We start from the raw sequence: 27,436 nt of genomic DNA on the forward strand, positions 1-27,436 counted from the left end.
CAAGCAGGATGGATTGCCAAACTAACCTTCTCTGTCTATAGTGTTGCTGCTGGTCTAGGGGGCCTGGTGTGTTCTGATGGGGAGACCATGGACTGACGACTTTGTCTCCCTGTGCTTCCAGAGGCCTTTCTGATTCCTGCCCCCTTTTATGGTGGCTTCGCCTTTAGTGCCTGCCTGTATTCGAAAGTTGAGCTGATTCTTGTCCACCTGGACAGTGAGGTCAGAATGGGGACCCTTCCCCCTGCTTAGCCCACCTAGGCAATGGAAGGTCTCTAGGGCATTTGGAAGGTGTAGGGGAACTCTCTTTCCTCCTATATAAGTGACAGTGGGGGGAGATGGAGAAATTAGAGCAAAGAAGGCATGTGGGGTTGTAGCCCTGGGCATGAAGCATTGTTCAGTGTCTGTGGGATGAGGAACTAAGGCTTAGAAGCTTCTGGTAGGCAGTTCTCAGACAGCGTTTGTCTTCCAGGTCACAGATGCAAATCCCCATCCTTTCCAGCTCACTGCGGACAAGCTGGAGCAAGCTCTACTTGAGGCTAGGCTTACAGTAAGGAGGGACCTCTGTCTTCAGGGTGGGCACTGCTGTCCCTGAGAAGGGTTGAGGACTGAGACCCGGTACAACCTTCTCACCACGGTGGTGTGGGCTCCTTCGGAAGAAGCAGTGTCCCAGGGGCCGTGTCCCCCTGGGAGCCCTGGGCCTTGTCTATGGCAGCCCCCAGAGCTCCTTCTGGGCCTGCATGTTCAAGATCCCACCTAAAGGAGCTGAGATCCCAATGAGGCCTTGGTTGGGTGTCCATAATGGGGTGTCCTGATGTGACCGTTAGCTGAACTTCAGGTAGATGTGTAGGACTTGTGTTCACTCAGTTATGGTTTTTTATATTTTTTTTTTAGGGGACAAAGGTCAGAGGCCTCATTCTAATCAACCCTCAGAATCCTTTGGGAGACGTCTACTCTCGAGACTCGCTACAAGAATACCTGGAGTTTGCCAAGAGGTAAGAGTTCCACCCCTCAAGACTACACAAAGTCCCTTAACAATGTTCTGATCACTCACGGTCAAGAAGTCAGAACCAGACAAACTTACTCCAATATTTTTACTGCACAGTATACTTTGCAAAGCTATGTAGAACTCACGCTGAAATTGAAGGAAAAGGCGCCCACATGCTTCAACCCTACATTTTTGGGCCATTTTGCCTTTTTTCTTTTTTTTTCCCTGCCCAGGTACAGACCCCTACATAACAATTATGATCTGGTTTTGTTGCTTTTCCAATTCTTGTTGTGTCACCACTCTCTCCCAGCATCCATTTCCCAAACTACTTGGCCTGAGGTGCTGAGAAAGGCAGACTTTCAGACCTTGTGGGGTGAAGATGTGTCCCCAGAGAACCCTCCTGTCCCATTCCTACGAACGTGGGGACACCCACCATCTCTGGAGTTCTGAAATAGCCCTATTGTTTAGGGCACCTAATCTCCCGTTTTCTAGAAGAAACACCTATTCAAATTTCATAACTCTAATCCAGACCAATTCATGGCCGAGCAGGAGGACAAGAGGATGAACACTGGAAGTCCGTGGGCTGGAGTTTGACAGAACTAGGTTCAACTCCCAGCTCTAGCATCTGAACTATGTCTCAGAAACTGTTTCTTCATCTGTGAGACGGAGATACCACCACTGCTTCAGAGGGCTGTTGGGAACATAAACAAGATGATGTGCATTAGCGCTGAGCCCACTGAATGCCCCTACTCCGTTCGGACCCTGGGTGGGAGGTCCCTGACTACACCAGATATAAACCTCTTTGGGACACCCAGCCCCCCTCGTTGGTCTCTGCTTTACAGTTGAAGGGTTAGATGTTCTCCTGAGTGTCTTTGGGTCCTCTTCCTTCCTACCCCCGAGCCAGGTCTAAAGACCCCTTCTGGTGGCCACTCCCCTTCTACCTTGCCATGCCGCTTGGAAGGGTTGGATGGGCTGCTGGAGCAGTAGGAGTAGCTGATCCGTGTCCAGAGAAGACCATAAAAGAAAATGAGTTGAGATTGGAGAGCGCCTAGACATTCTCCTTCTTTTACCCAACCTGCAGGTACCACCTTCATGTAATTATAGATGAGATTTACATGCTGTCTGTGTTTGATGAATTCATCACATTCTGCAGTGTTTTGAGCATGGAAAGGTGAGTTGGCCTCAGCCGTTGGGAATGAGAGCCAGGAGGTTCCTGCTTTTGCAGGGTGAGTTCATGTGCCATAAACTTTACCGGCTATGTGCTAGGAAATGGGCTAAGTGCCACTGGGAGTGTGAAAATGAGCAAAGCGTCATCTTTCCTCTCAAGTGTCTTTAAGTTTATTTATTTTGAGAGAGAGGATGTGAGTGGGGGAGGGGAAGAGAGAGGGAGAGCAAGAATCCCAAGCAGGCTCCACGCTGTCAGCACAGAGCCTGATGTGGAGCTTGAACTCATGAACTGTGAGATCATAACCAGGCCTGAAATCCAGAGTTGGATGCTTAATCGACTGAGCCCCTCAGGTGCCCCCCAGGTGTCTTTTTTATTTTTTTTTCAACTTTTTTTTTTTTTTTTTTTTTTTTTTTTTTGGGACAGAGAGAGACAGAGCATGAACGGGGGAGGGGCAGAGAGAGAGGGAGACACAGAATCGGAAACAGGCTCCAGGCTCCGAGCCATCAACCCAGAGCCTGACGCGGGGCTCAAACTCACGGACCGCGAGATTGTGACCTGGCTGAAGTCGGACGCTTAACCGACTGCGCCACCCAGGCGCCCCCCAGGTGTCTTTTTTAAATGCCATTTTGTACATGAGATAACTTGACAGCATGGTAGAAAGGTTACTGTCAACATAAAGCCCTACAGAAGGTCAGGGAGGAACTTCTTGATAAGCAGTACACAGGGAGAGAATAGAAATAGGGGGAAACTTTTTTAGAAATTTTTATTTTGAGAGAGATTGAGTGAGCACGAGCAGGGGAGGGGCAGAGAGAGAGGGAGAGAGAGAGAATCCCAAGCAGGCTTGGTGCTGATAGCACAGAGCCAAATGCAGGGCTTGATCTCATGAACCATGAGACCATGACTTGAGCTGAAATCAAGAGTTGGATGCTTACCTGACTGAGCCACCCAGGCGCCCCTAAGGCAAAACTTTCTTAAGGATAGTATATGGCCCTAAGATAGGATCCCAGCAGCCAAAGCAAGGCAAGGGCATGCCCAGCAGAAGGAACAGCCTCACCAAAAATGGGACGATAAGAAATAGGTGAGCACATTTTAGAAACAATGGGTGGCCCATATGTGTGAAGAGCTAACTGCTAAAAAGGTGGCTTTGGACCAGCTACAGGAAGGCCACCAGCCAGGCTGAGGGTCCTGGACTTCGTTCAGTGGGCGCTTGGGGGCTGTCCCATCTAGTTCGCCAGCGATACCTGTTGTTGACTTCCTGGCTTAACTGGGGCAACTGTTTCTTGAACTTTGGGCCCTGTAGGCCTTTTTGTCTAGGAAGGACCTCAAGTCCATTTCCCCCTTCTTACCCGCATTGACCCCAAGTCTTCATTCTTCACATACTTCTTCATAACCATGATTGTACTGTCTCCTCTCCAGTTTGCCTGACCCCAACAGGACCCATGTGATCTGGGGCACCAGTAAGGTGAGCCCCAGCTTCCTGTCTTTGGGTAGGAAAGGAAAGGGAGCCAGGAGGTGGGCAGACCAGGTGTTCCTTCCCCTACTTCTTTTCCTCTAGGATTTCGGCATCTCTGGCTTCCGCTTTGGTGTTCTCTACACCCACAACAGGGAGGTGGCCTCTGCTGTGAGCTCTTTTGGCTACCTCCATGGCATTTCTGGCATTGCCCAGCATAAGTTGTGCCGGCTGCTCCAGGACAGAGGTACCGAGTCCCATCCCGGGCTGGGATCTTGGCTAGACTCCATGGCCATGGGGATTCCTGGGTCTGCTTGGGCCTCTGATGTACGTCTAAAACACTGAGACTCTGTTTGCTGTCTTGGGCTCAATGGTGGCAGGACAGGAAGTTTTGAAGAAGGGCAGGATGTGGCTCTGATAGTGTAGTAGGGCAGAGATGGAAGACGGAGCTGCTGGTCTGAAATGTAGATGGGCCTTGTGTCTAACTGTCTGGGAGCTCATGCTCTGCCTGGACAGGGATAGTCAAATTGTACTCTAAGGCTTGAAAGCCCAAAATTCGCCTTTACGTGGAGGTCAGTTTTCCCTCCCCAGTGCCCTGCTTGCTTTAGGCAAAGCTTACAAAGAAATGCCATGACTCCTTGAATATGACTTGACTTCATCATCTAAGGTGGCCAAAGGAGGGCTGCCATTTGGGCAAGTTGGTGTGGCTAGATCTATGGCACCTGGATTTAACTTCCTCCGTGGATCACAAGTGAATACTGGCTTCAGAGGAAACACCCCCCCACCCCCTCTGTCTAATGCCATGGCCCGAACTTAGATAAGGCCCTCTCTCTTTTTTTTTTTTTTTTTAATTTTTTTTTTCAACGTTTTTTATTTATTTTTGGGACAGAGAGAGACAGAGCATGAACGGGGGAGGGGCAGAGAGAGAGGGAGACACAGAATCAGAAACAGGCTCCAGGCTCCGAGCCATCAGCCCAGAGCCTGACGCGGGGCTCGAACTCACGGACCGCGAGATCGTGACCTGGCTGAAGTCGGACGCTTAACCGACTGCGCCACCCAGGCGCCCCGTAGGCCCTCTCTCTTTAATTCCCTATAACAGAGCAGATGCCAGGCTGGAGGATTTAAATTAAAAGCCGGTATATAATGTTACAAATGAATGTAATTCAATAATCTGGTTTAGGGACACTGTCTTTCAGCTTTGGCAGGGGGAAAGGGGTAGATAGGGGTAAGGGGTAGATATCCAAGCAGATATCTCTGGTGGATGGTGCCAGGCCCTTTTGATATTTGGCAGAAACCAGGTTCCTAGCCCCTCGAACACTAGTTCTCAGCCTTCGACACATGGGAACTGTCTGGGGAGCTTAAATGCTGATATATGGGTGTTCTCCCCCAAGATTCTGATTTAGATGATCTAGAGCTATAACCTGGGCATCAGGACTTTTAAAAGCTCCCCAAGCATATCTAGGTTTCTCAAAGTCTGCTGCGTGAGGCTCTGAGGCAGGAGGTAAGGAGGGCTCTGATTATCTGCTACTTGCCCAGTTGACAATAGGAGCATCAACCTCACTTAGGGGGTACCCTGACTCTTTGTATCAGGGGTGTAAATCCAAATAGAACATCCCTACCAGACTATTGAGAAGCCTGATATCTCTACCCCGGCTCTAGGTAAGTGGTGGGTGTGTTGGGGATAAAGGTCATCAAATATAATACAGAGTCAGTCTTGAATAGGAACAGCTGGCACAAAGCCCAGGTAGGGAGCCTTGGGTAAGGATCCCTCTGGCAGATCTCTGCCACAAGCCCTGTGACAGCGGTCTTTCCCCACCCATCCAGAGTGGATTGACAAAGTATACCTGCCCACCTACCGCTCCCGGCTGCAGATAGCTCACGGATACATGACCAAGAAGTTGGAGGCATTAGGGATCCCTTTTCTCAACCGTGGCTCTGGCCTCTACATCTGGATGAACTTGAAAATGGTGAGCTCTGGGATGAGGCCCAGTGCCGTTGGGCAGACCTACCGGATGGGTCCTGGGGTCAGCTCTGTCCTTCTGCCTGCCCTAGTACCTGGATCCGTGCACCTTTGAGGAAGAGCTGCTCCTGCATCGCCGCTTCCTGGACAACAAGCTGATATTGTCCCGTGGCAGGACCTACATGTGCAAGGAGCCCGGCTGGTTCCGTATCACCTTTGCAGATAAGCCCCTCCTGCTAAAACAAGGTGAATGGTCCTGACCTCCAAATCCTGGCATCTTTCAAAGATGCCTCACCAACTCCTCTGTCGCCCGATTCCTGAATCTTCCTGGTTTTTGGCCTTTAGCAGCCGATAGCGCTAGCCCTCCTATACCATCTGTTCCATTTTCCGTTTTTTTTTTTTTTTAAGTCTATTTTGAGAGAGACAGCACGAGTTGGGGAGAGGCAGAGAGGGAAAGAGCGAGAATCCCAAGCAGGCTCTGCACTGTCAGCACAGCAGAGCCTGACTTGGGGCTTGAACTCATGAAACCTTGAGATCATGACCTGAGCCGAAACCAAGAGTTGGATGCTTAACCATCGGAGACACCCAGGTGCACCCCACTTTCCTATCTCCTATTTCCCAAGCTCCTTTGCAAACAGGAACAGATAGGCACTTGAAGGACACTGCGCCCTTTGGGTATCTGTTCTGTGCATGCATTGAGCAGGGCATTGGGACTATCAGCTAATCAGAAGCGGTGCACTGCCCTTGTGCAGCCGTGGTTTGGTAGGTGAGACAGACGGAGGACCATGGAGGTCCGTGTACATTATACTGTGGTGTTTCAGATTCTCCTCTGAAGGTTATAGAGAACATGACCTTTATTTCACCAACTTTTTTATTGCATCTCTCCACATACCAGACACTCTTCTACCTGCTGGGAATAGGACTGTTAACGAGAGAACGTTTATGTTACAGAAACATTTTTAGAGCATGGACTGAGCCAAAGGACACTAGAGGCAGATAGAAACCCTGATGAGGACAAAGCTATAAGCCAGGTTACAAGATCGGAGATATGAAGGTGTCTGGCAGGCGGATGCTGTGATAACGAAGCTTAGCAAGAGACCCTGGGGAGGCGGCAGGTAGACTGGGAAATCTGTCCCAAAGAAGGGAGGATTGAACTTCAGCATCCCTGAACGAGGGGCTCTGTGGTGGTCTGCCATGATCTAGCGATGTCTGGAACCCACCCGCAAACCCATTAAGTCTTCATTTCTCTGTCCCCATTTGGACCCTCTAGCCATGCACCGGTTCTATCAGGTGCTCTCGGAGCGGAAGCAGGATCTGATCATGAAGCAACCGGAGAATGCACAGAGAGCGTAAGTGGGCTGCCGCCAGTCACGTGCTCAGGGCATCCCTGACATCAGCGTCTGGTCCAGAAGGCTGAGGGTTTTGGCCTGATGCTGTGACGGAGCCAACAAGGGGCTCTTCCAGGAATGGGCTCATCTGACCCAATCATCAATTTTCTCAAGCTGAGCATCTGTCGTTTTGGAAGCGTTGCACCTTTTTAGTCTTTGCTAGCCATTGTGTGCCTATGTGTAATGCTTTTATAGAGTTTGGGGTGGGAGCTTTCGGGGTCCCTATTTTGATGGTTTTACTTTTGTATTTAGTATCTAATAAATTTAATCTTCTCTTAAACTCTAGGCCTATTTTATTTCTTTACATTCTTTTGTATCATCTTTGGGGGCTTTTTTTTTTTTTTTTTTTTTTTTTTGGTCCTTTTTAAATTCTAAGGCAGGTTATATGTGAAGAATACTGCATGGGGAAGGTCAGAAAGGAGGAGAAAAAGCGATCTCTAATTGACAGAGCTGACGTTCTAGCTGTCAGGATCCTATGAGACACTGCATCCCATGAGATCAGGCCCCCCTTACACCCGAGTGGGTAAGTGCAGGGTGGGGGTATAATACCAGACGTCCCTTCTTCCAAATAGGAGTTTTTTCCATTTGCGCCCCGTTCAAGAGGCTTTTAAAATGAATCTCTGGCGATGAGCCTGGGATCTCCCAGTTTCATATCGAGTGTTTTCAGCTGTTGGAATCACATCACCTGGGAGTTGCTCTGTAAAGCTCTTGGATATCTGCACTCTAGTTGGGGGATTGATGCTGTGAAACCGGCACAGCAGGGGCTACCACATTTTGTAGAGGACAGAAGAGCTTTTAGCACCAATTGATAGCTTTGGTCAGTCATTTGGGTTTGTGATCATCCTCTCTCTCTTACGTCCAGAGTTGGTGATTCTTGTTCTTCAATGACAATCTTTCTTCTTCTTCTTCTTTTTTTTTTTTCTAATCATCAAAAAGTAGCATGCCAACAAATCCTGATTCTTCAGTTTATTTTTTTTAACCCCGGAAACTTTTTTTTTTTTTTAAGAGAAATTGACTAATAAGGTAACTGACAAGGGGGAGTTCACTGTATGAATGAGGGAGCTCACAGGACCAGAGAGAAGATGAAGATCAGAACCACAAGTGCTCTCGGAATCTCTGTAAGGGACCTAATAGCGAGTCTCATCAGCACACTGTGCTGGGGCAAAAGGGGTGGTGACTTCCGTGGAAGGGGTAGACTATTTCTGTCTTCATTTCCACTCAAGATTTGAATGGTTAAAGGGAGAGAATTTAATATCTCCCTATCTATGAGCATGGAGTCTCCTTCCATTTATTTAGGTCTTTAATTTCTCTCAGCAAGGTCTTTGTGGCTTTCAGTGTATGCATTTTGTTTTACACACGTTTTAAGTTTATCACTATCCTATGCTTTTCATGTTCTGTTAAATGTATTGTTAACTTCATTTTCTAATCGTTGCTAGTACGAAACAACAGATGTTTGTATCTTGTATCAGGAGCTTTGAAGGCTCTGAAGTTTTACCCTACTTATAAATGAACAGGTGTTATGGATGCTGGCAGAAGGCATGAGAATCCAGGGTCAGAGATAAAGGACAGCTTATTGCTCAAAGAAGTAGCAGGAATCAGAGTAGCTGGTTTTGGCTCCCAAGTCCTGATTCCTATAGGGCAAATTGAAGAGTATCAACTGATGCTTGCACGTGCAGTGTGGTATACTGCAGAAGAGGAAACCCAAGCTTAAGGAACATGATTCTTTTATGGTTAGCAGTAAGCCTGCCTGAACTTTGGCCCCAAGGGAGACATTATCCCTATTATACTGAGTAATAAACCCACCCTTTGCTCCAGAGGGAAATACTATTGCTATCATTCAGGGCTCTTCACTCTACACGTGTGTGTGTGTGTATATGTGTGTGTATCTCCTTGAAGATAGCCTAGAACAAAGACAGTCAGTGCTCTTTTTTATAAGACAGGCAGAAACATGAGAGACCCAGAAAGAATCCTCTTGTGACATTGCTAAATTCATTTATTAGCCCTAGCAGTGTCGGGTGAGGGATTTCTTTGAATTTTCAGTGTATACAATCATGTTGACTGTGAATAAATATGATTTTCCTTCTTCTTTTCCAATATTTCTAATTTTTCTGTTCTAATTGCATTGCTTGGAACCTCCAGTGCAATGTTAACTAAAGGTAGTGAAGGAGGACATTCTTGTTCTCAATCTTAGGAGGACCTACGTCACTCTCTCTCTCTCTCTTTTTACTTTCTTTTTTTAACGTTCATCCATTTTTGAGAGCGAGAAAGAGACAGACAGACAGACAGACAGACAGAATATGAAGCTGGCTCCAGGCTCTGAGCTGTCAGCACAGAGCCCAACACAGGGCTCAAACTCACGAACTGGGAGATCATGACCTGAGCCGAAGTCGGACGCCCAACTGACTGAGCCGTCCAGGCGCCCCACTCTTAGTCTTAAGTACAAAGTCACTGTAAGTATTTTTATACTGCCCTTTCCCAGATAAGAGTTCCTTTGATTCTTAGTTTGCTGAGAGTTTTTCCATGAATGAGGGTTCAATTTTTGTCATGTTTTATACCTCTAGAGAAGATACAATTCTTTTAATTACTAATGTGGCAAACTACATTAAATTTTTTAAATGATGGGGTGCCTGGGTGGCTCAGTCGGTTAAGTGTCTGACTTTGGCTCAGGTCATGATCTTGTGGTTTGTGAGTTCGAGCCCCATGTCAGGCTCTGTGCTGACGGCTCAGAGCCTGGAGCCTGCTTCGGATTCTGTGTCTCCCTCTCTCTCTCTGCCCCTCCCCTGCCCATGCTCTGTCTCTCTCTCTTTCTCAAAAATAAATAAACATTAAAAAAATTTTGGGGGGCTGCCTGGGTGGCTCAGTCGGTTAAGCGTCCTACTTCGGCTCAGGTCATGATCTCACGGTCCGTGGGTTCGAGCCCCGCGTCAGGCTCTGTGCTGACAGCTCAGAGCCTGGAGCCTGCTTTGGGTTCTGTGTCTCCCTCTCTCTCTGCTCCTCCCCTGCTCATACTCTGTCTCTGTCTCAAAAATAAATAAAAACATTAAAGAAAAAAATTTAAAAAAATTTGTTTTAAATATTAAGCCAAGGTCCTGTCCTATTCCTGCAATAAGGCCCACACAGTCATAATGCATCCTCAATTTATATATTGTTGGATTTGGTTCAGTATTAAGAATTTTGCATCTATTTTCGTGAGGAATATTGTGCTATAATTTTCTTTTTAGTATTGCATTGTTGGTTTTGGTATCAGAGTAATACTGACCTCTTAAATGTTTTTGGAAGTGTTCCTTATTTTTCTGAAAGGAAAATTTCCACATTTTGGCTATTGTGAATAATGCTGCTGCAAACACGGGCGTACAAATATCTCTTCAAGAATCTGCTTTCAATTCTTTTGAAAACATACCCAGAAGTGGAATTACTGGGCCAAATTTACTTCTATTTTTAATTTTTTGAGGAATCTCCGTATTGTCCACAGTGGCTATACCGTTTTACACTCCCACCCAAAGTGCGCAAGCGTTCCAATTTCTCCTTGCCAACATTTGTTTTCTGGTTTTTGGATAATTGCCATCTTTTTCCGATTTTACTTTTAACCTTTTGTCTTTTTATTTAACGTGTCTCTTGCAATTACCGTATGCTTGACCCTTGCTGCTTTGTCCAGTCTGATGATCCTTTAATTGGCCCTTAGTGATAACATTTTAATGTGATTATTGATATGGTTGGATTTCAGTCCGCTATCTTGCTGTTTTCTATTGTGCCATATGCTCTTTGTTCATTTTTTCCTTCCTGCCTGTCTTTGTTCAGATTAATCAAGCATTATTTAGGATTATTTTTTATTACCTTTTTTTGGCTTCTTGGTTATAGCTTTTGATTTAAAACAAATTGTTTGGTATAGAGCAATGCTCTCAGTGAGAAGTTCACCGTTCTTACCATGGTTGGTTTACAAGGACTCATGACCCGAGCCCTGCCTCTATCTCCAGCCTTTCACCCAAACCCTGCAAGCTCCAGCCATGTTAGATTTCTTCCCGTTTATTAATGTTCCACCTCGACCCTGACCTTCAAGGCCCTATCAAACACTTCCATCTGCTTCCACCATTCCACCCTCTCACTATCTAGCTAGGACTTATCCTTCAGAACTCAGCCATCACTTCCTAAGTGTTCATAGCAATTTTATGCGTGTGTAGGGCTTCCTATGTGGGGCCGGTACATGTGCTGGGGTTGGCAGTGAATCTCCCTGCTGCATGCTTCCATGGCACTGGGTAATCTCGTTCTTAATAGTCATCATATTTGTATGTCTGCCTTCCCAATCGACCACGCAGGCCCAGTTAGTTTTGCTCATCATTGTACTCCAGTACTTTGCAGAGATCTGGCACAAAACAGGCATTCAGTAAGAGTACTTATCAGAATTAAAGAGAATATGACTTAAATGGGGAGAACTGGCTTGTTTTACAGAACATAACACAGAGGACCAACAAAGTCAGGAGAACCGCTTAAGGTCACAAGGGTAGTGGCAAGGCCAAAGAGAAGACCAGAAGTGGAGTGGGCAGAAGACAGCTCAGTCTTTCCAGCCATACTTGTGTTGAGTTAGCCTGCCGATTTCATGAGAAAGATTTTTCCTACTCAAGGCTCTGCGCAGGCTGAGGCCTAGGTAGCTTCACTCACTGCCCAAGCACCGGAACGTCTAGGGTCCACGGCGGAGTTCAACAAATATTCCATGGAACGCCCGTAAAACAAACAAAACTCTCACAGGGAAGGATGTTTTGAGGATGGCCTCACCTTAACCTGGAAAGGCTGTTCCATGGGTGCAAACAGGCAGACATTTGCCAAGTAACCTCCGTGACTCTAACTGCTTCAAATTCGGGAAACTGAGGCCGGAAGGCAGAGGGAGGGGCGTCTCTGCTTCGGCCGGGCCCCGGCGGGGGTCGGCACCGGGAGGGGCGGGGTCGGGGAGGGGGTCCCGGTGCGCCCGCTACACGGAAGCCCGGCGCCGGCGCCGGAGGGCGGGTCCGGGCGGAGGAAGAGGCCCCGGGGCTCACGGCTCCGCCGCGCCAGCGCCCGCCTCCCCAGCGCGGCTCCGGGGCTGCGGTCCCGCCTTGCAGGGCAGCCCTCCACGCGGGCTCGGGGATCGTCCGCAGGCGTCCACGCCTCCGTCTCGCAGCCCCGGGGCGGCTCAAGCGTCCTCGTCCCGGAAGCTCCGCCGTCTCGTCTCGCGAGGCTCCGCCGCCCGCCCAGGCCTCGGCCGTCCCACCGCGGCGTCCGCCCCTGGCGCAACGCGGAGGCCCGGTGGCGCGACGGCCGGAGCCGCGGCCCTGCGCTCCCGCTCGGCGTCCGCCCGCGCCGCCCGTCCGCCGGCCTGCGCTGTCGGGGGGAGCGAGGTGAGCGCCCGGGAGAGCCCGGCCACTTGGGGAGGGGAGGCGCTGCGTGGAGCAGTGTTTAACCGCGGGGTTAACCGTGTTTAACCCTGGGGTTCAGGGCCGCTGGCCGTCACCCGTCACTTGGCGTGCGGGCTTGCTTCAGGACTGGGGGACTGCGCGCGAGGAGCTGTAATAACACTTCACTGAACTGCAGCCATGAGCCAGGCTTTGTTCTAAGCGCTTTATCTACTTCTAGCCTCGCTGCTGCCCTGCTCGGCAGGTGAGGAAACTGCCTTACAAAGTGGAGGAGCTCACACCCGCTGGCAGGAGGTGACTGCCCTCCCTGGCACCTGCGCTTCCCTCCCTCTGGTGTGAAGACCGGCCCCTGGAGCTCTGCCCGGGTGCCTGCCTACACGTGCGAGACCCCCAGGCGTCCTTCCTTTAGTCCCCACCCATCATCCGTTCCAGACCACCAAATAATCTGTCCTTTACCCCAGCTGACTTCAACCACCACAAGACCCCTGGGACTCCCCACTCTTTCTGCCTTTTTGTTGTTGTTGTTTAAGTTTATTATTTACTTGGGGGCGGGGGAGGGGGCAGAGAGAGAGGGAGACAGAGAATCCCAAGCAGGCTCCACACTGTCAGCACGGAACCCACCAACCCTGAGATCATGACCTGAGCCAAATCAATAGTCGGACACTTAACAGACTGAGCCACTCAGGTGCCCCCAGGCTCCTTCTGCTTTAAGTCAGGAAATTTTAACCTGATTTTTGGAAATTGAGGTCAGCAAGGATAGAAAAAGAACGTTGGTGACCCTTAGGCTGCAGGATGAACTCCCATAAGCTGTACGTTAGAGTCAAGTACAACCCCTGACACTGAATAGATCCTTAACAGAATTTACTTGTTGAAGGCTTTGCCCACATGGTTACAACCAGTAAGGGACACAGGAAGTGGGGAATGTATAAATGTAAAGGAAGGGGCAGATGGAGAATGGGAAGGATCTCGACTCCCAGTTCATTTCCCCTGCTACGAAAAGCCCTCGAACAGGCACGCTCAGTGCTTTCAAATGCTTTTGTCTTTTTTGCAGATGTTCACTCTGCCTCAGAAGGAATCCAAGGCACCTACCACCTGTCCAGGCCCAGCCTCCACACGGGACCTGGACAGTAACCATGGGGATGGTCTGGAAAGAGAATGCTCTAGAAAGCCAGACTGGAAGCTGCCAGAGTTCTGTGGAGGGGGTGATCCTACCGCCACAGCGTCCTCTGACAGCTCCCACCTGTCCTCTAGAGGAAGCATCATTAAATGGTTCTGGGACTCAGCTGAGGAGGGCTACCGGACCTACCACATGGACGAGTACGATGAGGATAAGAACCCCAGTGTGAGTGAAATCCCTGTTCCCACTGGAACCCAAGGTGGGATACCCTACCTTGACCACTAGGCAGGCGCCCAGCTTGCTCTTGTCAGGTTGGAGTTACAGTCCTCTAACCTCCAAGAAGGCTTCTGCTGTAGCCAGCGAGTCCCCGGTTCGTTGTCTGGATCAGAAAACGGCCCGTTAATGATTGAGGGGACCGTGATTTGTGAGGGAGGAATTCAAGAATCATGGAGAGCTCCCCTGTGGATTCTGACCACAGCCCATCGACCATGCAACTTGAGAGCTGGGACACAACTAGAGGTCAGGCTGCAGCCGTCTCACTTAGGGGTTGTGTATTCTTGAACTAATTTATTTAATTTCTTTGAACGTCAGTTCCCCTCTAAGTTGAGATGACGATGTCTGTTCTATAGCAGAGTCACAATTAAATATGAGGTATGTTACTAGCACAGCACTGCTGAATAGAGCATCCAGTACACGGTAGCTCCATTATTACTATTCTCTGTCCCAATTATAAGCTGTTTCTAATAATACCTTCAGAGGGCGGAGAGCTGTCACAAATAATCCCGTAATAATCTTTGTTAAGCATCTAATCAGGTGCAGGGCACTAGGTCCAGCGCACACTCAAGGCTTCTAATGAACAGAATATGGGGGTGTCACATCCTGCAAGAATCGGTCATAAAGTCTGTGGCTTCCCTCTTGGGTACTCACGGTGTCTCGTCCTCTCCCTCGGACCGCCTGCCCTGGGGGAAGCCAGCTGCCCTTTCACGAGGCAGTGCTGTGGGGAATCCCGTGTGGCGAGGGACTGAGGCCTGCCAACAACCGTGTGAACGAGTCCGGAAGTGGATCCTTCCCCCATCAGAAGATCCTTTCTAGATGGGGTTCTGGGCGGGGGGCTTCCTGGAGGAGATGGCATTTGAATGGAGCTTTAGAAATGGGAAGACGGGACCAGGGAGCTGAGTGAAGGTAGGGCTCGAACAAGGGCAAGGAACGGTGTTTGGCTTTGCTTTGCTGCCTCCGTGGGCTCCTCGGGCCTTCTTTTGGGACCCCTCGGCTCTGTTGACCCTGCCTCCGTATCTCTGTCTCCAGGGCATCATTAACATGGGCACCAGCGAGAACAAACTCTGCTTTGACCTGCTGTCCAGGCGGGTAAGTCTCAGTGCTCCTCTGGGTGGTATCACCAGTTCCCAGGGAACTGTCCTCTCTTGGACTTCCCCCGAATGCTTCCCTGACAAGAGCCTGCTGCTCACCTGAGGTCTGGAGACCCGGGTTCCACATCTGCCTCGGGGGCAACTTTCTCTGTGATCTTGGGCAAGTCGCTTCCCTGTTCTGACCCTGCTTCTTGAAGACCTCCTCCCCATACTTGGTGCCTCCTGCTGGCTGGGTCCCTACTCTGAGTGGGGAGCACTCAGCAAGGTGAGGTCAGTATTTAACACCTGGCTCTGGGGTAAGGAGGACTCTGATTTGTCGCTTTTGCCAATTCCCATAGTGTAAATACTCCCACCGTGGCTGGTTTCAAGGTACGGATGTGACATCCCTACAGACAACTTGGGACAAGCGGTGTTAGAGGCACCCATGGGGTAGTGTCCCCACTGTCTAGACACACAGATGGAAGTAACCTCGAGGGCACACGTAAAAATGTAGTAACATAACCAGAAATGGTGATGTTTGAGTTATTACGTTGGTTTTTTAATGCACTTTACTTATTTATACATTTATATAATTTAATTTTTTTTAATGACTTTTTTTTTTTTTAACACAGCTTGTAAAATTCCTGGAAACTTAATTAAGCAGATTTCTTGAGCTGGTATGAGCCCTCTCTAGCAAACCGCTGGAAATACCTGGGAAATGTGTCTCCCAAGGCCACGGAGTCAGAGTTGGGGATTGTAGAGAGAGTGACGTCTAACCCAAAAGAACTTCTTTCCAGAGGTGACAAATCCAACACCTAAGGGAAGAGGAAAGTAGGGAATGGGTTCAAAAGGCGCGTTCTCTCTGACTCCAGGTCCCCGCTGCACTGTCCAAAACAAATAAAATGTGAGCCACATATATAATTGAAACTTTTCTATTAGATAAGTAAAAAGCAACTGGTAGATTCATCTTAATAACATATTTAGCCCATTATATTCAAAAACAGGACCATTTCAACATGTAATCAATAGAAAAAAATGAGAATATTTTGCATACTGTTTTTTTTTTTTAATTTTTTTTTTTAACGTTTATTTATTTTTGAGATAGAGACAGAGCATGAACGGGGGAGGGGCAGAGAGAGAGGGAGACACAGAATCGGAAACAGGCTCCAGGCTCCAAGCCATCAGCCCAGAGCCCGACGCGGGGCTCGAACTCACGGACCGCGAGATCATGACCTGAGCCGAAGTTGGACGCTTAACCGACCGAGCCACCCAGGCGCCCCATTGCATACTATTTTCATATCAAGCCTTCAAAATCCAGCGTGTCTCCACTGAGGCCAGCCACATTCCGCGTGCTCTGTAGGCAGCTGTGGCTGGCGGACTCCATACTGGACAGCCAGCTCTATGGGATCAGGGAGAGGGAAGAGGCTGGAGTTATATACAAGGGGCTGATTACCCTTTTTCTTCGGGTCCTCCCCCCAAGACCCCTACCTTTCCTTGACATTGTGTATGTGATGCCCTGGGAGTTCCTAACCCAGCACCTGGTCATGGTGGGGATGGTCTAGACACAGCCACACTTTCCGGAGTGTAATGTTGAGCAGAGCCTGCAGGCCGAGTCCGTCCAGAAGTTGGAGCCAACACCGAAGTGATGGCACCCGATTCTGGGACCCCCTTCTGTCACCGCAGGGAGAAGCTGAGTAGCGCGATCTCCTATCACGGCCTCCACAAATCCACCCCTCTGGGTTTTTTAGATGGCAGTGTTGCATAAAGAGCACTGGATTAGGAGGCAGACGTTCTGGGTTTTGTCTCAGCTCTGCCACTTGCTAGCTCTGTGACCTTGGCTGAGTCACCTCACTTTTTTGAGCCTCAGTTTCCTCATCTGCAGAACGGGCAGGAGAATGCTGTGCCTGTGCTGTGTCACAGTCTCTCTGATGAGCCGACCGAGCCCAGGCTTTAACGGCCCTGGTGCTGGGTGGATGCGGGTCCAGTGCTGGCGGTCACCATGAGGATGCGTGGCCCTCAGTCCTGCTCTTCCCTCTGTCCCCAGCTGAGTCAGAGCGACATGCTGCGGGTGGAGCCATCTCTGCTGCAGTACCCTGACTGGAGGGGACATCTGTTGTGAGTAGTTGCCACGAGCCAGTGGTTCTCAGTCTGGGCTGGTTTTGCTCCCCAGGGGACAAAGGACATCTGGAGACATTTTTAGTGGTCATAACTGGGGGGGGGGGGGGGGAGGGGGGGCTGTCACTGGCATTTATCGGGTAGAGACAAGAGATGCTGCCAAGCCTCGTACAATGCCCAGGGTAGCCCCCACAACAACTAGCCCGCCCAAAGGTGAGCGGGGCAGGTGGAGGGGGCCTGCCTCAGGCTGAGGGCCGGTCCTGGGGACCTGGCGATCGCGGGGTCTCCTGGAGCGTCTGCAGGGAACTCGTACCTCTGCCAGTCCCAGCCCAGCTCAGGAGCTCCCAGCTTGGCTTCCCTGGGTCTGAGGCGCGGGGAGGGCCTTCAGGCATGGAGTGTTTGTCCCTGCTTTCTCGGAAACCAGAACTAGCGCTGGGGGCGAAGGGGGGGGCTGGCTAGGGCATTTTCCTCCTGGAAAGATGGGAGTTTGTCCTCGTTGAGCACTTGCTAGGGGCCACCTGCTGTTCTAAGGACTTAGCGGCCAAGCAGGACTGGATTCCAAAGTGCACGTTCTTCTAGTAATTAGGATTGTGGGTCCTGGACACAGGCCACTGGCATGAGTGTGGAGTCTGCCGCTTGCCAGCAAGTGACTGATTTCCTTCAAGCCTCCGTTTCTTTGTCTGTAAAATGGGTATAATAATAATAATAATAATAATAATAATAATAATGATAATAACATCATAGAGTTGTCATGAAGACTAAATGAGTAAAATTCCCCCAAGTAACTCCTGCGTCATGTAAATGCTCAATAACTATTAGCAACAGTAACTATGATGACAGTTATTGTTATAACATTATTATCTGCTAGATTTACATGCAGATAGAGTGTTACTTTTGATATTCCTCCCCTCCCCTCCCCCTGGATCCTACCCAGTCCAGTTGATCAGGTGGGTCGGGGGTCCTAGAACTACAGAGAAGGCAGGTTTTTACGCCTGTGGGTGGTGGTGGGGTGGGGGGCCCCGAGATGTGGAGACAGCACTGGCCTCACAGCCCTCGTGAGAAAGTGGAGAAGGATAATGGCAGCTATCTGAAGATTCACCAGGGGACCTTTGGGATGGACTGTGGGTTGGGGACCCTCTGACAAGTGTCCATCTCTCTGTCCAAACTTTAGCCTCCGGGAGGAAGTGGCCAGATTCCTCTCTTTCTACTGCAAGAGCCCGGCACCCCTGAAACCAGAGAATGTGAGTAGCCCCCTCCTCTGCCTTCTGCTCTTCTGCCCACCTCCCCCAAGTTTTGACCGGCCAGGGGTAAGGTAGGGCTGGGATGTGCCTTTCACTCAGTTTTGACTTGTTTCCAGGTGGAATTAGGAATACCCCCTCCCCCTTTCCTCCTCACCCTAGATATTTGGGATATAACTGGGATGTAATTTCTGCTCCACTTGGTTCTGTGGTTCCTTGTTGCCTCGACACCTTTGGGCAAGACCCTCTAGGCGACCAGCTCCCTCTTCCTTGCTCTGTTGATCTAGAGCATCGACCAAAGAATAAGCCACACAAACGTGCCCGGCTTTAGTCAGGAGGGGCCTGTGGCTGCCTCTGGGACCGTGCTGTGACAGAGCCCCAGAGGGCCCCGAGGTGGGGCCTGGCCGTCCCTCTGTGCCAGCCCGGATACAGCCATAGGTCCTTGCTTCCACTTGCACAGGTTATTCATCTTTCTTGTGTGGATGTGTCACCCTCAGGTGGTGGTTCTGAACGGCTGTGCCTCTCTCTTCTCTGCTCTGGCCACAGTGCTGTGTGAGGTGGGGGGTAAGTAAACTGTGGGCTGCTCAACACTGGGGGCTGCCCTCCGCCTGCCGTGTCCACAGCCGCCTGTCTTTGCAGGCTGCACCGGAATGCTTTGGGCCATAGTAGACTGCTAGACGGCAGGGGGCGAATTAGCACTTTGACAAGATACCGGATGTTGGCAGTTTCAGGGGAGGTCAACTGATGCCAGGGTTCTGGGCTTCTCTCTGCCATGACCTTGGTTTTTCCTGTCGTGTGATGCTATGGCCTCCTTACATGACAGTGTGTCCTAAGGCAGGAAGGAAGGGATGAGGTGGTGCCTTGCCTGTGTCTTTCTTATTGGGAGGGTGCAGGACTTTCCCAAAAGAGTCCCAGCAGGGCTCCCCTTATGTCTTACTGGCCAGAACTGACTCTCAAACCCATTCCTGAAGCAGTCCCTGAAAAACGGGATTAAGAACCACGGTTGGCTTAAACCAAACATGGTTTATCCTCAGGGGCTGGCGAAAGGCCATCTTTCCTTCCCTCCCACCTTCCTCGGACTTATTGCTGGCCATATCTGGGAAATCTGATGCTCTCTTCGCAAGAAAGTTGGAGTGGCTGTTGAGTAGGCCACCAGCAGTGTCTGAAACAGGAGCCAAAGTCAGATTGAGAACAGGTCATGGTCAGGGGTTATTGTCGCCAGAACAGAGAGACCAGACCTACTCACCGTAGCTTAACTAGCAGTGATTATACTGGTAACAATTACTGACCGAATACCGTGTTGCAGGCACTGGCCTAAGGCTTTACACCTAGTCCGTCATTTAATCCTCAGTACCTCCCTCGGAGGCAGGTTCTGTGTCAGCCCCATTTCACAGATGAGGACATGAAGGCACAGGGGGTTAAGTAACCTGTCAAATTCATACACACACAGAGCTCGTAACCAGGACTCGAACCACAAAAAGAAGATTCATTGCAAGGATATAATAGGCAATTTCCTACCCATTCTAGAACAGTCAAGAACGGGATTGGTGTCACACTGTCCATCTCTCATTGGGGTATATAGTTCCTCTTCCTCCCCTTTTTATATGTGAGCCTCTCTCCGGACCTTTCTCAGCTCCCGCATGGCCCAGTGTAGCTGCCCCAGCTCCCACTGCACGTGACCTTTCTGTCCAGGTGCTCATTCTCATCTGATGAGCGTCTGTGCTTCCTAGAGCAAAGTCATGAGAGAGAGCACGTGATGGGCTTCTGGCCAGCCAGTGGATGTGCTCGCTTGGGTGCCTTGTTTACCTCCCGTCCACTCCCTGCGGCTGGGGTAGGGAACATGTAGGACGAAGGCTGTCCCTCCCAGAGCTGCGAGTGGGGCAGGCGGGGGGTTAGGGGAAGGCGGCCTGACCATGTGTCCTCCCCAGAACTGGAGGAATGCCTTTGCTCTGCATTATGATAGACCTTGGCGGTCATCACCAACCACCCCCCGCCCCCATCCACAGCTGGGGTCTTCTGGATGATACCCCCTCCCCAGCATGCCGTCTCAGCCTTTGGTTCCAATGTGCCCAGAGGGGGAATATCCACTCCTCCCGAACCCACTCTATCTCTGGGCCGTTCTTTCTGCTCTCAAGTGTGTCCATTTGTCCAGTCCAGATCACCCTGCAGCTTCAACTCAGTGGATCCCTGTCTTCTTGGAGTGACCCAGCACGTTGAGTGCTTTAGAGGGATCCTCTGAGGTTCAGTTTGCTCATCAGTAAGGTTACTGACATTACAGAGCGATAGCGAGGACCAAATGAGCTAACACGCAAGGGCACGTTTAACACAGTTCCCAGCACGTAGTAAGTGTTGAGTAAATGTTGGCTATTGATTATCAGCAAAGGGACTGATCTCAGTGGATCCAGTATTAGAGCTTGAGAGTTGAGAGACACAGTGTGCCTCCACTGTTCCCCTGAGGACGTGGAAGTCTGGGAGACGTGTGGAGCCTTTGGTTGGGGGGATTGGGGCATTCGGGCCAGAGAGTGACAGACCCTGGCCCACTCCTGCCCTCAGAGGCGTTCCTGATCCCTGCCCCTTACTATGGAGCCATCACACAGCACGTCTATCTCTATAGCGGCGTCCGACTGGTCTGTGTCTATCTGGACAGTGAGGTAAGAGCTCCTGGGACCCCAGGCAGGACCCACGCCTTCCTATAGAGGAAGACTTTTCTCTCTATGAATTTGAGGGTGGACATGAGAAGAAGTCCGTGCTGAGGGCTTTGGGGTTATGGCTGCAAGGAAGTGGAGCCTTCTGTTGCCCATGACTGTCCATACCTGGGTTCCCCAGGGGTTCTCCAAGTCCTGGTTTTGAGAGCTCTGGGGTCAATGTAGAAGCCAAGGGCAGTCCCAGGGAGACTACATCAAAATGGTGGGGTGAGGATGGGGCAGAGAAGACCTCAACATGAAGGTTCTTGGACCCCAATCAGAGTGTCTCTCGGGCCTCTTCCCAACTAAGAGTGATGAAGTGTCCCTGACGTGATGGGGTGGGGGTTGGTGGCAATGAGGAGAGTGAGCCTATCTGTGTCTTTTTTTTTCAGAAACTGCACTGGGGAGGCTAGAGATGACAAGGGTTGGAGAGGCCCCAGAAGTTCAGGTTTAGGGGATCCCTGAATTTGGCTGGTGGCTTTTCTCCATCTTTGTCTAGGTCACTGGGCTGGACACACGCCCCTTCCAGCTCACAGTGGAGACGCTGGAGATGGCCCTGCAAAGAGCTAACTTTGAGGTCTGGAGGTCATATCAAACCCAAGGCTGGGAGTGGGTGGGTCTAAGCAGGACAACAGACTTCCTGTGGCTGATCTCATCCTGGGAGTGGGTTGGCACTCCCTGATGGGGATGGGGTGTCGGGGGGTCAAGTAGGAGCCTGCCCAAAGAGGGTCTTCTCACTGGAGAAAGACCCTGAGACCTCTGTGTACAAAGAGTCAACCAGGGAACTTGATTAACACCCCCGCCTCTACCACCCTATTTTGATTTTGTGGTCAGGTGTGGAACCTAGCTGTCTGTAGCTGAGCAGTCTCCCTGATGATTTGAGGACCTGATTCTCCTCTTGCCTTGAGGGGACCTCCTGAAGAAAGGCAGAGACAAGTACCACTCCTGTGGTTCCTTTCTAGTCCGAGGTCATTAGCGCTGTGCATGTAGGAATTCTAAAAGTGAAAACCCCCACCCACTATTCTACCAACAAAGGCAACCTTTACCCTTTGGGCATATTTGCCTCTGGGCTTTGTTCTCTGCCTTTGTTTCCTTTCCTGGTTGACCCCATGCTACAGACGTGTAATTCTCTGCCTTTGTTCACTCCACATTGGGTGGTGAACACATTCCCATCACATTTCCCTGGGAGCCTGCCCAGCAACCAGCCCCATCTAGTGGGACCGTGTGGCTCTGGCCTTCAGGAAGAGCTGAGGGTTTCCTGCCCCACTGATGGTTTCAGGGTGTGAAGGTCAAAGGCCTCATCCTCATCAACCCCCAGAACCCTCTGGGTGACATCTACTCCCCAGGAGAGCTGCGGGACTACTTGGAATTTGCCAAGAGGTGAGGCACCTTGCAGTCCCCCCATAAAACGTGCCGGCGGATCAGGAAACTGACGCAGGCTTTGGTACAGGCCCTTCTACCCTGTTCCCTCCACTGTGGGCTCCCACCCGCTTTGGTCCTTCCCCCCCAGTGGGGTGGGGAAGCAGGGATTTGTGGGATGCCGCTTCTCTCTCTTTCTCTCTTTCTTGTTATAACAACAGCTGTCATTCAGCGTATAGGCTGTAGGGGCCAGGTACCCTGCTAAGCGCTTCATGTGCTGTGTCTCCTGTAATCCTCCCGGTCACCCTATTATCACACTGTCATTATCCCCAGTTTGCTGAGCAAGGAGTGGAGCCAGACTTGAATCTGGGTCTGTCCGTACGTAACTGTTTTGCACTTATTCGTCTCCTTTGTGGAGGTCCCACGGCCTCTCCGCCTCTCCCAGACAGTGCTCCGAAAGCCCCACTGCCGTCTGCTTTGTGTGTGCGGCTTCCTGTTTGAAGAAACAGGCATAAGAAGGGTGTCTCTGGAAGAAAGTTTGGTAACCCTGGGCCAGACTGTGGTCCCCTTGGATTTCTGATTCATTGCTTCCCCCACCCCGGGGGACCTATTTGGCCTGCAAACCAAGCTCTCTCCTCCAGGCACAAGCTGCACGTGATGGTGGATGAGGTCTACATGCTGTCCGTGTTTGAGAAGTCAGCGGGGTACCACAGCGTCCTAAGCCTGGAAGGGTGAGGCTGCCCCACCAAATCTGACTCTGCCAGCCCCCCAGTCCCCCACGGTGCCCTGGCCCCTTGTGGCTCGGCCCTCAGGATGTGGCCTAAGTTCATTTCCTCTCACATCCAGCTAATCCCACCGTCCTCAGATCCCCTAAGGAGAACATGGGAAGCCAGGCTGCATCATGGGTTTTCACATTGTTCTGTGGGGTTTCCGTAGGGCCCCAAGGAGGGGCCGGGCCATAGGATTCCTGGTGGGGGGAGGGTGGTGCTGCGAGGGTGGGAACTGGCCTTCTTTGCTGTTTTCCAGAGTAGCTCTAGCTTTATCCATTCACTCACTCACTTACCCATTCATTTACCCTCTCATTCATTCATTCATTTACTCAGTCGTTCACTCCCTCCCTCATTCACTCCCTCCCTCATTCACTCCCTCCCTCATTCACTCCCTCCCTCATTCACTTACTCCCTCCCTCACTCCACTCCCTCCCTCATTCACTCCCTCCCTCAGTTGTTTGTTTCCTCACTCCCTCCCTCATTCACTCACTCCCTCATTCACTTACTCCCTCATTCACTTACTCCCTCCCTCACTCCCTCCCTCCCTCAGTTGTTTGTTCCCTCACTCCCTCACTCATTCACTGACTCACTCGTTCACTTCCTCACTCATTCACTCATTCACTTACTCCCTCACTCACGCATTCACTCACTCATGCATTCACTCACTCAGTTGGTCACTCAGCAAATCCTTCTGCAGCCCCAGGCACGTGCCAAGCACTTCCAGCTGTTTGGGCTCTTTCATTGGATTTGGTATAAGCCAAACATTTGTGGCTAAAACAGCTTTGGAGACTCTTAGACCAGATCATCTGTAAAGTCTGCAAATCCGACATTCAGAGATTCTAACGGTTCCTGATGCTTGTTCAGACCTGTTGACCCTGTGAAGTCCTTTCCATTGGTTCTCTCGGCTAGTCCTCAGGCCAGGTAGACAGTTGTCGCTTCTGTTTGTTTATGGGTTAGGAAAGTGAGACACAGAGAAACAGTGACTTGCCATCTACTCTGTGCCAGTCATTGTGCCAGGCACTGGGATACAACAGTGAGCAGGAAAGGCATAGGCCCCTCTTGGGTGGAACTTCTGTTTCTAGCCAGGAAAACGTTAGCAGCTAAATACACAGTGCTTTGATTGTGGCCGTGAGAAGTGCTAAGAAGGAGAAGTCTGGGGAGCTGTGAGGGGATCTCCTTAGGGTCCTCCGTTGGCCCCGTCTACGGGGAGGTGGTCAGAGAAGTGTGTTTGAGGAAGTAGAACTCGAGCTATGCTCCAGATCAGGGATTGGCAAATGTTTTTTGGGTCAGATGGCAAATATTTAAGGCTTTATAGGCCATACGGTCTCTCCCTCAACTGCCATACAGCATGAATGCAATCATCGACGGTATGCACACGAAGAAGCATGGCTGTGTTCCAGGAAAGCTTTATTTACGGAAACAGGCAGTGGGCTGGGTTTAGCCTGCAGGCTATGCCTGCCGACTCTTGCTCTAAAGGATGTGTAGGAATTGCTGATTCAAGAGATGAAACCGGAGCTTCACGTAAGAACCGGAACCAAATTCGCCCACCCATCTCATTTGTTCAGCCGAACGTGTATGAGCCTTTGTGGTGGATCTGTGTTCCCATGTTCCCGCACTGTGCTCTCTGCAGGTTGCCTGACCCCCAGAGGACCCATGTAATGTGGGCCACCAGCAAGGTAGGTTCCTGTATGGCCTCGGGGGTGTCGGGGAGGTGAGAGGGCAGAGAGGTGGGTGGAACCAGCTTCCTGTGTGGCGGGATGGCCACCGGGTGCCTTTCTCCTGCAGGACTTCGGGATGTCTGGGCTCCGCTTCGGCACGCTGTACACAGAGAACCGGGACGTGGCCACTGCGGTGGCTTCCCTCTGCCGCTATCACGGCCTCAGTGGCTTGGTCCAGTACCAGATGGCACAGCTGCTCCGGGACCGTGGTGACTGCCTGGGCCCGGTCACTTGAGAACTGGGGGGAAGGTTGTAGTCCGTTGGGGACTGGCCAGGCATCATGGGTGCTTCTCTCATGAAAAGAATTCAGGGTGGCAGTTGGAAGTCCCAGTGACCTGACTCGGGCACTCCCCAGCTGTGTGGCACCTTCCTTCGCCTCCCCAAACCTCAGTTAGTGTGACTTGTGAATTAGCGATAGCACCTGGCGTAGAGAGGCGCTTGGTCAGTGTGAACCCATTGCTATTAGCTGTGAGCACTTAGAAAAAGTAGAAGCTACAGAGGGAAAATGGTTCTAAGGCAAGTCTCTCTCAGTGTAGACAGCAAAGGTGGTCTGTAATTGCCACCGTTTATTGAGCCCTGCTAGAGGTTCTCAGTGCACCAGCTCATTTGTCCCTCCCCTGAATCCAGGAGCAGATATTCCTGTATTTTCCCTGGTATTTTGTAGATGAGGACAGGAGGACCAGATACCATACACCTGCTGTAGCAGCTATAATTTAAAAAAAAATAGCGACACCATCAAGGTCGGCGAGGGTGTGCAGCAGCTGGAACTCTCACGGGCCACCCTGGGAATGCAGGAAGGCGTGGCCACTTTGCAAAGCAATTGGCCATTGCTTACGAAGTTAAACACACGCGAAGTTAAACACACGCTTACCAAACGGCCCAGCGATCCCTCCCCTAGCTCTTTACCCTTACGGTCACCCGAAACCCACTACGTGAATATTTATAGCTGCTTTGTCCACAATCACCCCACGCTGGAACCCGCCCCCCGCAACGTCCTTGTGGGCATGAACAGGGGAACAGACTGTGGCCCATCCGCACAATGGAATACAACTCTGGCATAAAATCCAAGGCAACGCAGGCTGAGCTCAAAGGCATTGTGCTGAGGGAAAGAGGCCAGTCTCAAAAGGTGACGTGATGTGTAATTCTACTTATGTGCCGTTCTGGAAAGGGCAAAAGTAGAGTGACGGAGAACAGGCCAGTGGTTGTGGGGCCACGGGGGAGGCGGGACTACAAACGGCATGAGGGTGTTCTGTGGGGCGAGGGAACTGTTGGTGTCCTGCTTGTGGGGGGGGGGGGGTGGGGGGATTTACACAAATCTGCACATGTGTTAAAACTCATCAAACTGGACACCACGGAAAGTTAATAAAAAAAGGTGAGGATGGGGGGGTGAAGTTGCTCAAGGCCCCACAAGTTGTCAGCGGACAGGCTGGGACCTGAACCTCAGCCTCTGTGAGTCGGAAGCATTGCTCTGTGAGTGGGCCACCCCTCCGGTAGGATCCACATCCTGAGGGACTTTGTGTCTGCGGGACAGGTAGCTGTCAGGCCAGGTATCTGGATTTCAGGTGCTTTGTACTGATACTGAATATTTCCATCGCCCCCATCATCCAGCTGGAGGAAGGGTCCTGGCCTTTTTGTTGTCAGTGTTTACACTCCTGGGACAGAGTGAAGGATTGATGAGAGTTTTGTGTTTTGGCCTCTCTTTGTACCCAGACTGGATCAACCAGGTGTACCTACCTGAGAACCATGCCCGGCTCAAGGCTGCCCACACCTATGTCGCAGGAGAGCTCCGGGCCCTGGGGATCCCCTTCCTCTGCCGTGGGGCAGGCTTCTTCATCTGGGTTGACCTGAGGAAGGTAATGCAGGTGGCGGGGTTGGTGCTGCAGGCTGGGAGGGAGTTTAGGCCTCCCTCCAGCAGCTGAGGGGCAGGGCTGTCCCATTTGCATCCTGAGCCCCTCCCCCCCTCCCAGTACCTGCCCGAGGCCACCTTTAAGGAGGAAATGCTGCTTTGGCGCCGCTTTTTGGACAACAAGGTACTGCTGTCCTGTGGCAAAGCCTTCCAGTGTAAAGAGCCTGGCTGGTTCCGCTTGGTCTTCTCGGACAAGGCCCACCGGCTTTGCCTGGGTAAGCGATCTCGCCTCCTCACACACCCTTCGGTCTGCCTTCCCTCCTCCGGTCCTTAGCTCGTGCATCCTGCCGCCCAGCTCTCCGTGCCAATGCAGCTGTCCCTTCTTCCCAGGGATGCAGAGGGTCCGGCAGGTGCTGGAGGGCAAATCCCAGGTGCCAGATGACCCCGCTTCCTGTCAGAGCCAGGAGTCAGGGAACCAGCGCAGGTGAGCTGGTGGTTGCCTGGTGACCGCAGGACCTGGCAGTCGCCACCAATCTGACCCATTTGGGGCTGTGAAGACTGGCGGGGGCGAGCCGTTTGCCAGGAGGGTACCTGACTTGGCCTTGGCCCTGAAGAAGAACCATTGCTTGCCTCTCTCAGTGGCGGTGAGACTCCTCCAGGGGTGCTTTGACTCAGCCCCACCCCCTCTATTAAACAAGACTGGGAGAAACTAGAAGCCTCGGCTGTAATTTGCTGAATGGAGGAGTCGCGACTGCTGCTAACCACAGCCCTTAGGACCCACCCCTCCCAGGATGTGAGAACAAAACAACGCGTACCTTCTTTCTTCCTTCTTCTTTGTTGCCAGGGAAACAAGTTAGAGGAGCAACACACATGAGAGAGAATATGCCCCCCGAAATAAACAAGAGTGA

At 51.1% G+C, this 27,436-nt stretch overlaps 2 protein-coding genes across 4 annotated transcripts in view; both read left to right on the top strand.

Moving 5' to 3' along the window:
• Positions 1–7,243, top strand: part of ACCSL (1-aminocyclopropane-1-carboxylate synthase homolog (inactive) like) — a 157,015-nt gene extending 149,772 nt beyond the window's left edge. Inside the window, exons 7-15 of one of the 2 annotated variants that reach the window (XM_058688714.1) lie at positions 122–219; positions 470–547; positions 892–992; positions 2,067–2,156; positions 3,570–3,615; positions 3,709–3,850; positions 5,428–5,570; positions 5,656–5,809; positions 6,834–7,242. In XM_058688714.1, the coding sequence (XP_058544697.1) occupies positions 122–219; positions 470–547; positions 892–992; positions 2,067–2,156; positions 3,570–3,615; positions 3,709–3,850; positions 5,428–5,570; positions 5,656–5,809; positions 6,834–6,916 (935 nt within the window). In that variant the 3' untranslated portion in view covers positions 6,917–7,242. Of the gene's footprint in view, positions 1–121; positions 220–469; positions 548–891; positions 993–2,066; positions 2,157–3,569; positions 3,616–3,708; positions 3,851–5,427; positions 5,571–5,655; positions 5,810–6,833 lie in introns of both variants that reach the window. The other variant, XM_058688713.1, reaches the window with a different exon arrangement.
• A 4,702-nt stretch (positions 7,244–11,945) lies between these two features.
• ACCS (1-aminocyclopropane-1-carboxylate synthase homolog (inactive)) lies at positions 11,946–27,243 on the top strand. 2 transcript variants are annotated; one of them, XM_058688721.1, is made up of 16 exons: positions 11,946–12,320; positions 13,387–13,677; positions 14,758–14,817; positions 16,843–16,913; positions 18,085–18,154; positions 18,649–18,715; positions 20,705–20,802; positions 21,335–21,412; positions 22,115–22,215; positions 22,836–22,925; positions 24,595–24,640; positions 24,750–24,891; positions 26,393–26,535; positions 26,650–26,803; positions 26,919–27,012; positions 27,168–27,243. In XM_058688721.1, the coding sequence occupies exons 2-16, from the start codon at positions 13,387–13,389 to the stop codon at positions 27,196–27,198; spliced, it is 1,536 nt and encodes a 511-aa protein (XP_058544704.1). In that variant the 5' UTR covers positions 11,946–12,320; the 3' UTR covers positions 27,199–27,243. The 2 variants fall into 2 exon arrangements, with proteins under 2 accessions (XP_058544704.1, XP_058544705.1); XM_058688722.1 differs by lacking the exon at positions 11,946–12,320 and adding an exon at positions 12,452–12,579.
• The last annotated feature ends 193 nt before the right edge of the window (positions 27,244–27,436 follow it).

The sequence above is a fragment of the Neofelis nebulosa genome, chromosome 10 (genome assembly GCF_028018385.1).
Source record: "Neofelis nebulosa isolate mNeoNeb1 chromosome 10, mNeoNeb1.pri, whole genome shotgun sequence".
NCBI lineage: Eukaryota > Metazoa > Chordata > Mammalia > Carnivora > Felidae > Neofelis > Neofelis nebulosa.

Bases quoted from the DNA above. Each gene is read 5' to 3' on its own strand.
- ACCS (XM_058688721.1), top strand. From the start codon at position 13,387: ATGTTCACTCTGCCTCAGAAGGAATCCAAGGCACCTACCACCTGTCCA. The intron at 18,155-18,648 runs GTGAGTAGCCCC...TGTCACCCTCAG, and splicing joins CACCCCTGAAACCAGAGAAT to GTGGTGGTTCTGAACGGCTG. The intron at 18,716-20,704 runs GTAAGTAAACTG...TCCTGCCCTCAG, and splicing joins AGTGCTGTGTGAGGTGGGGG to AGGCGTTCCTGATCCCTGCC.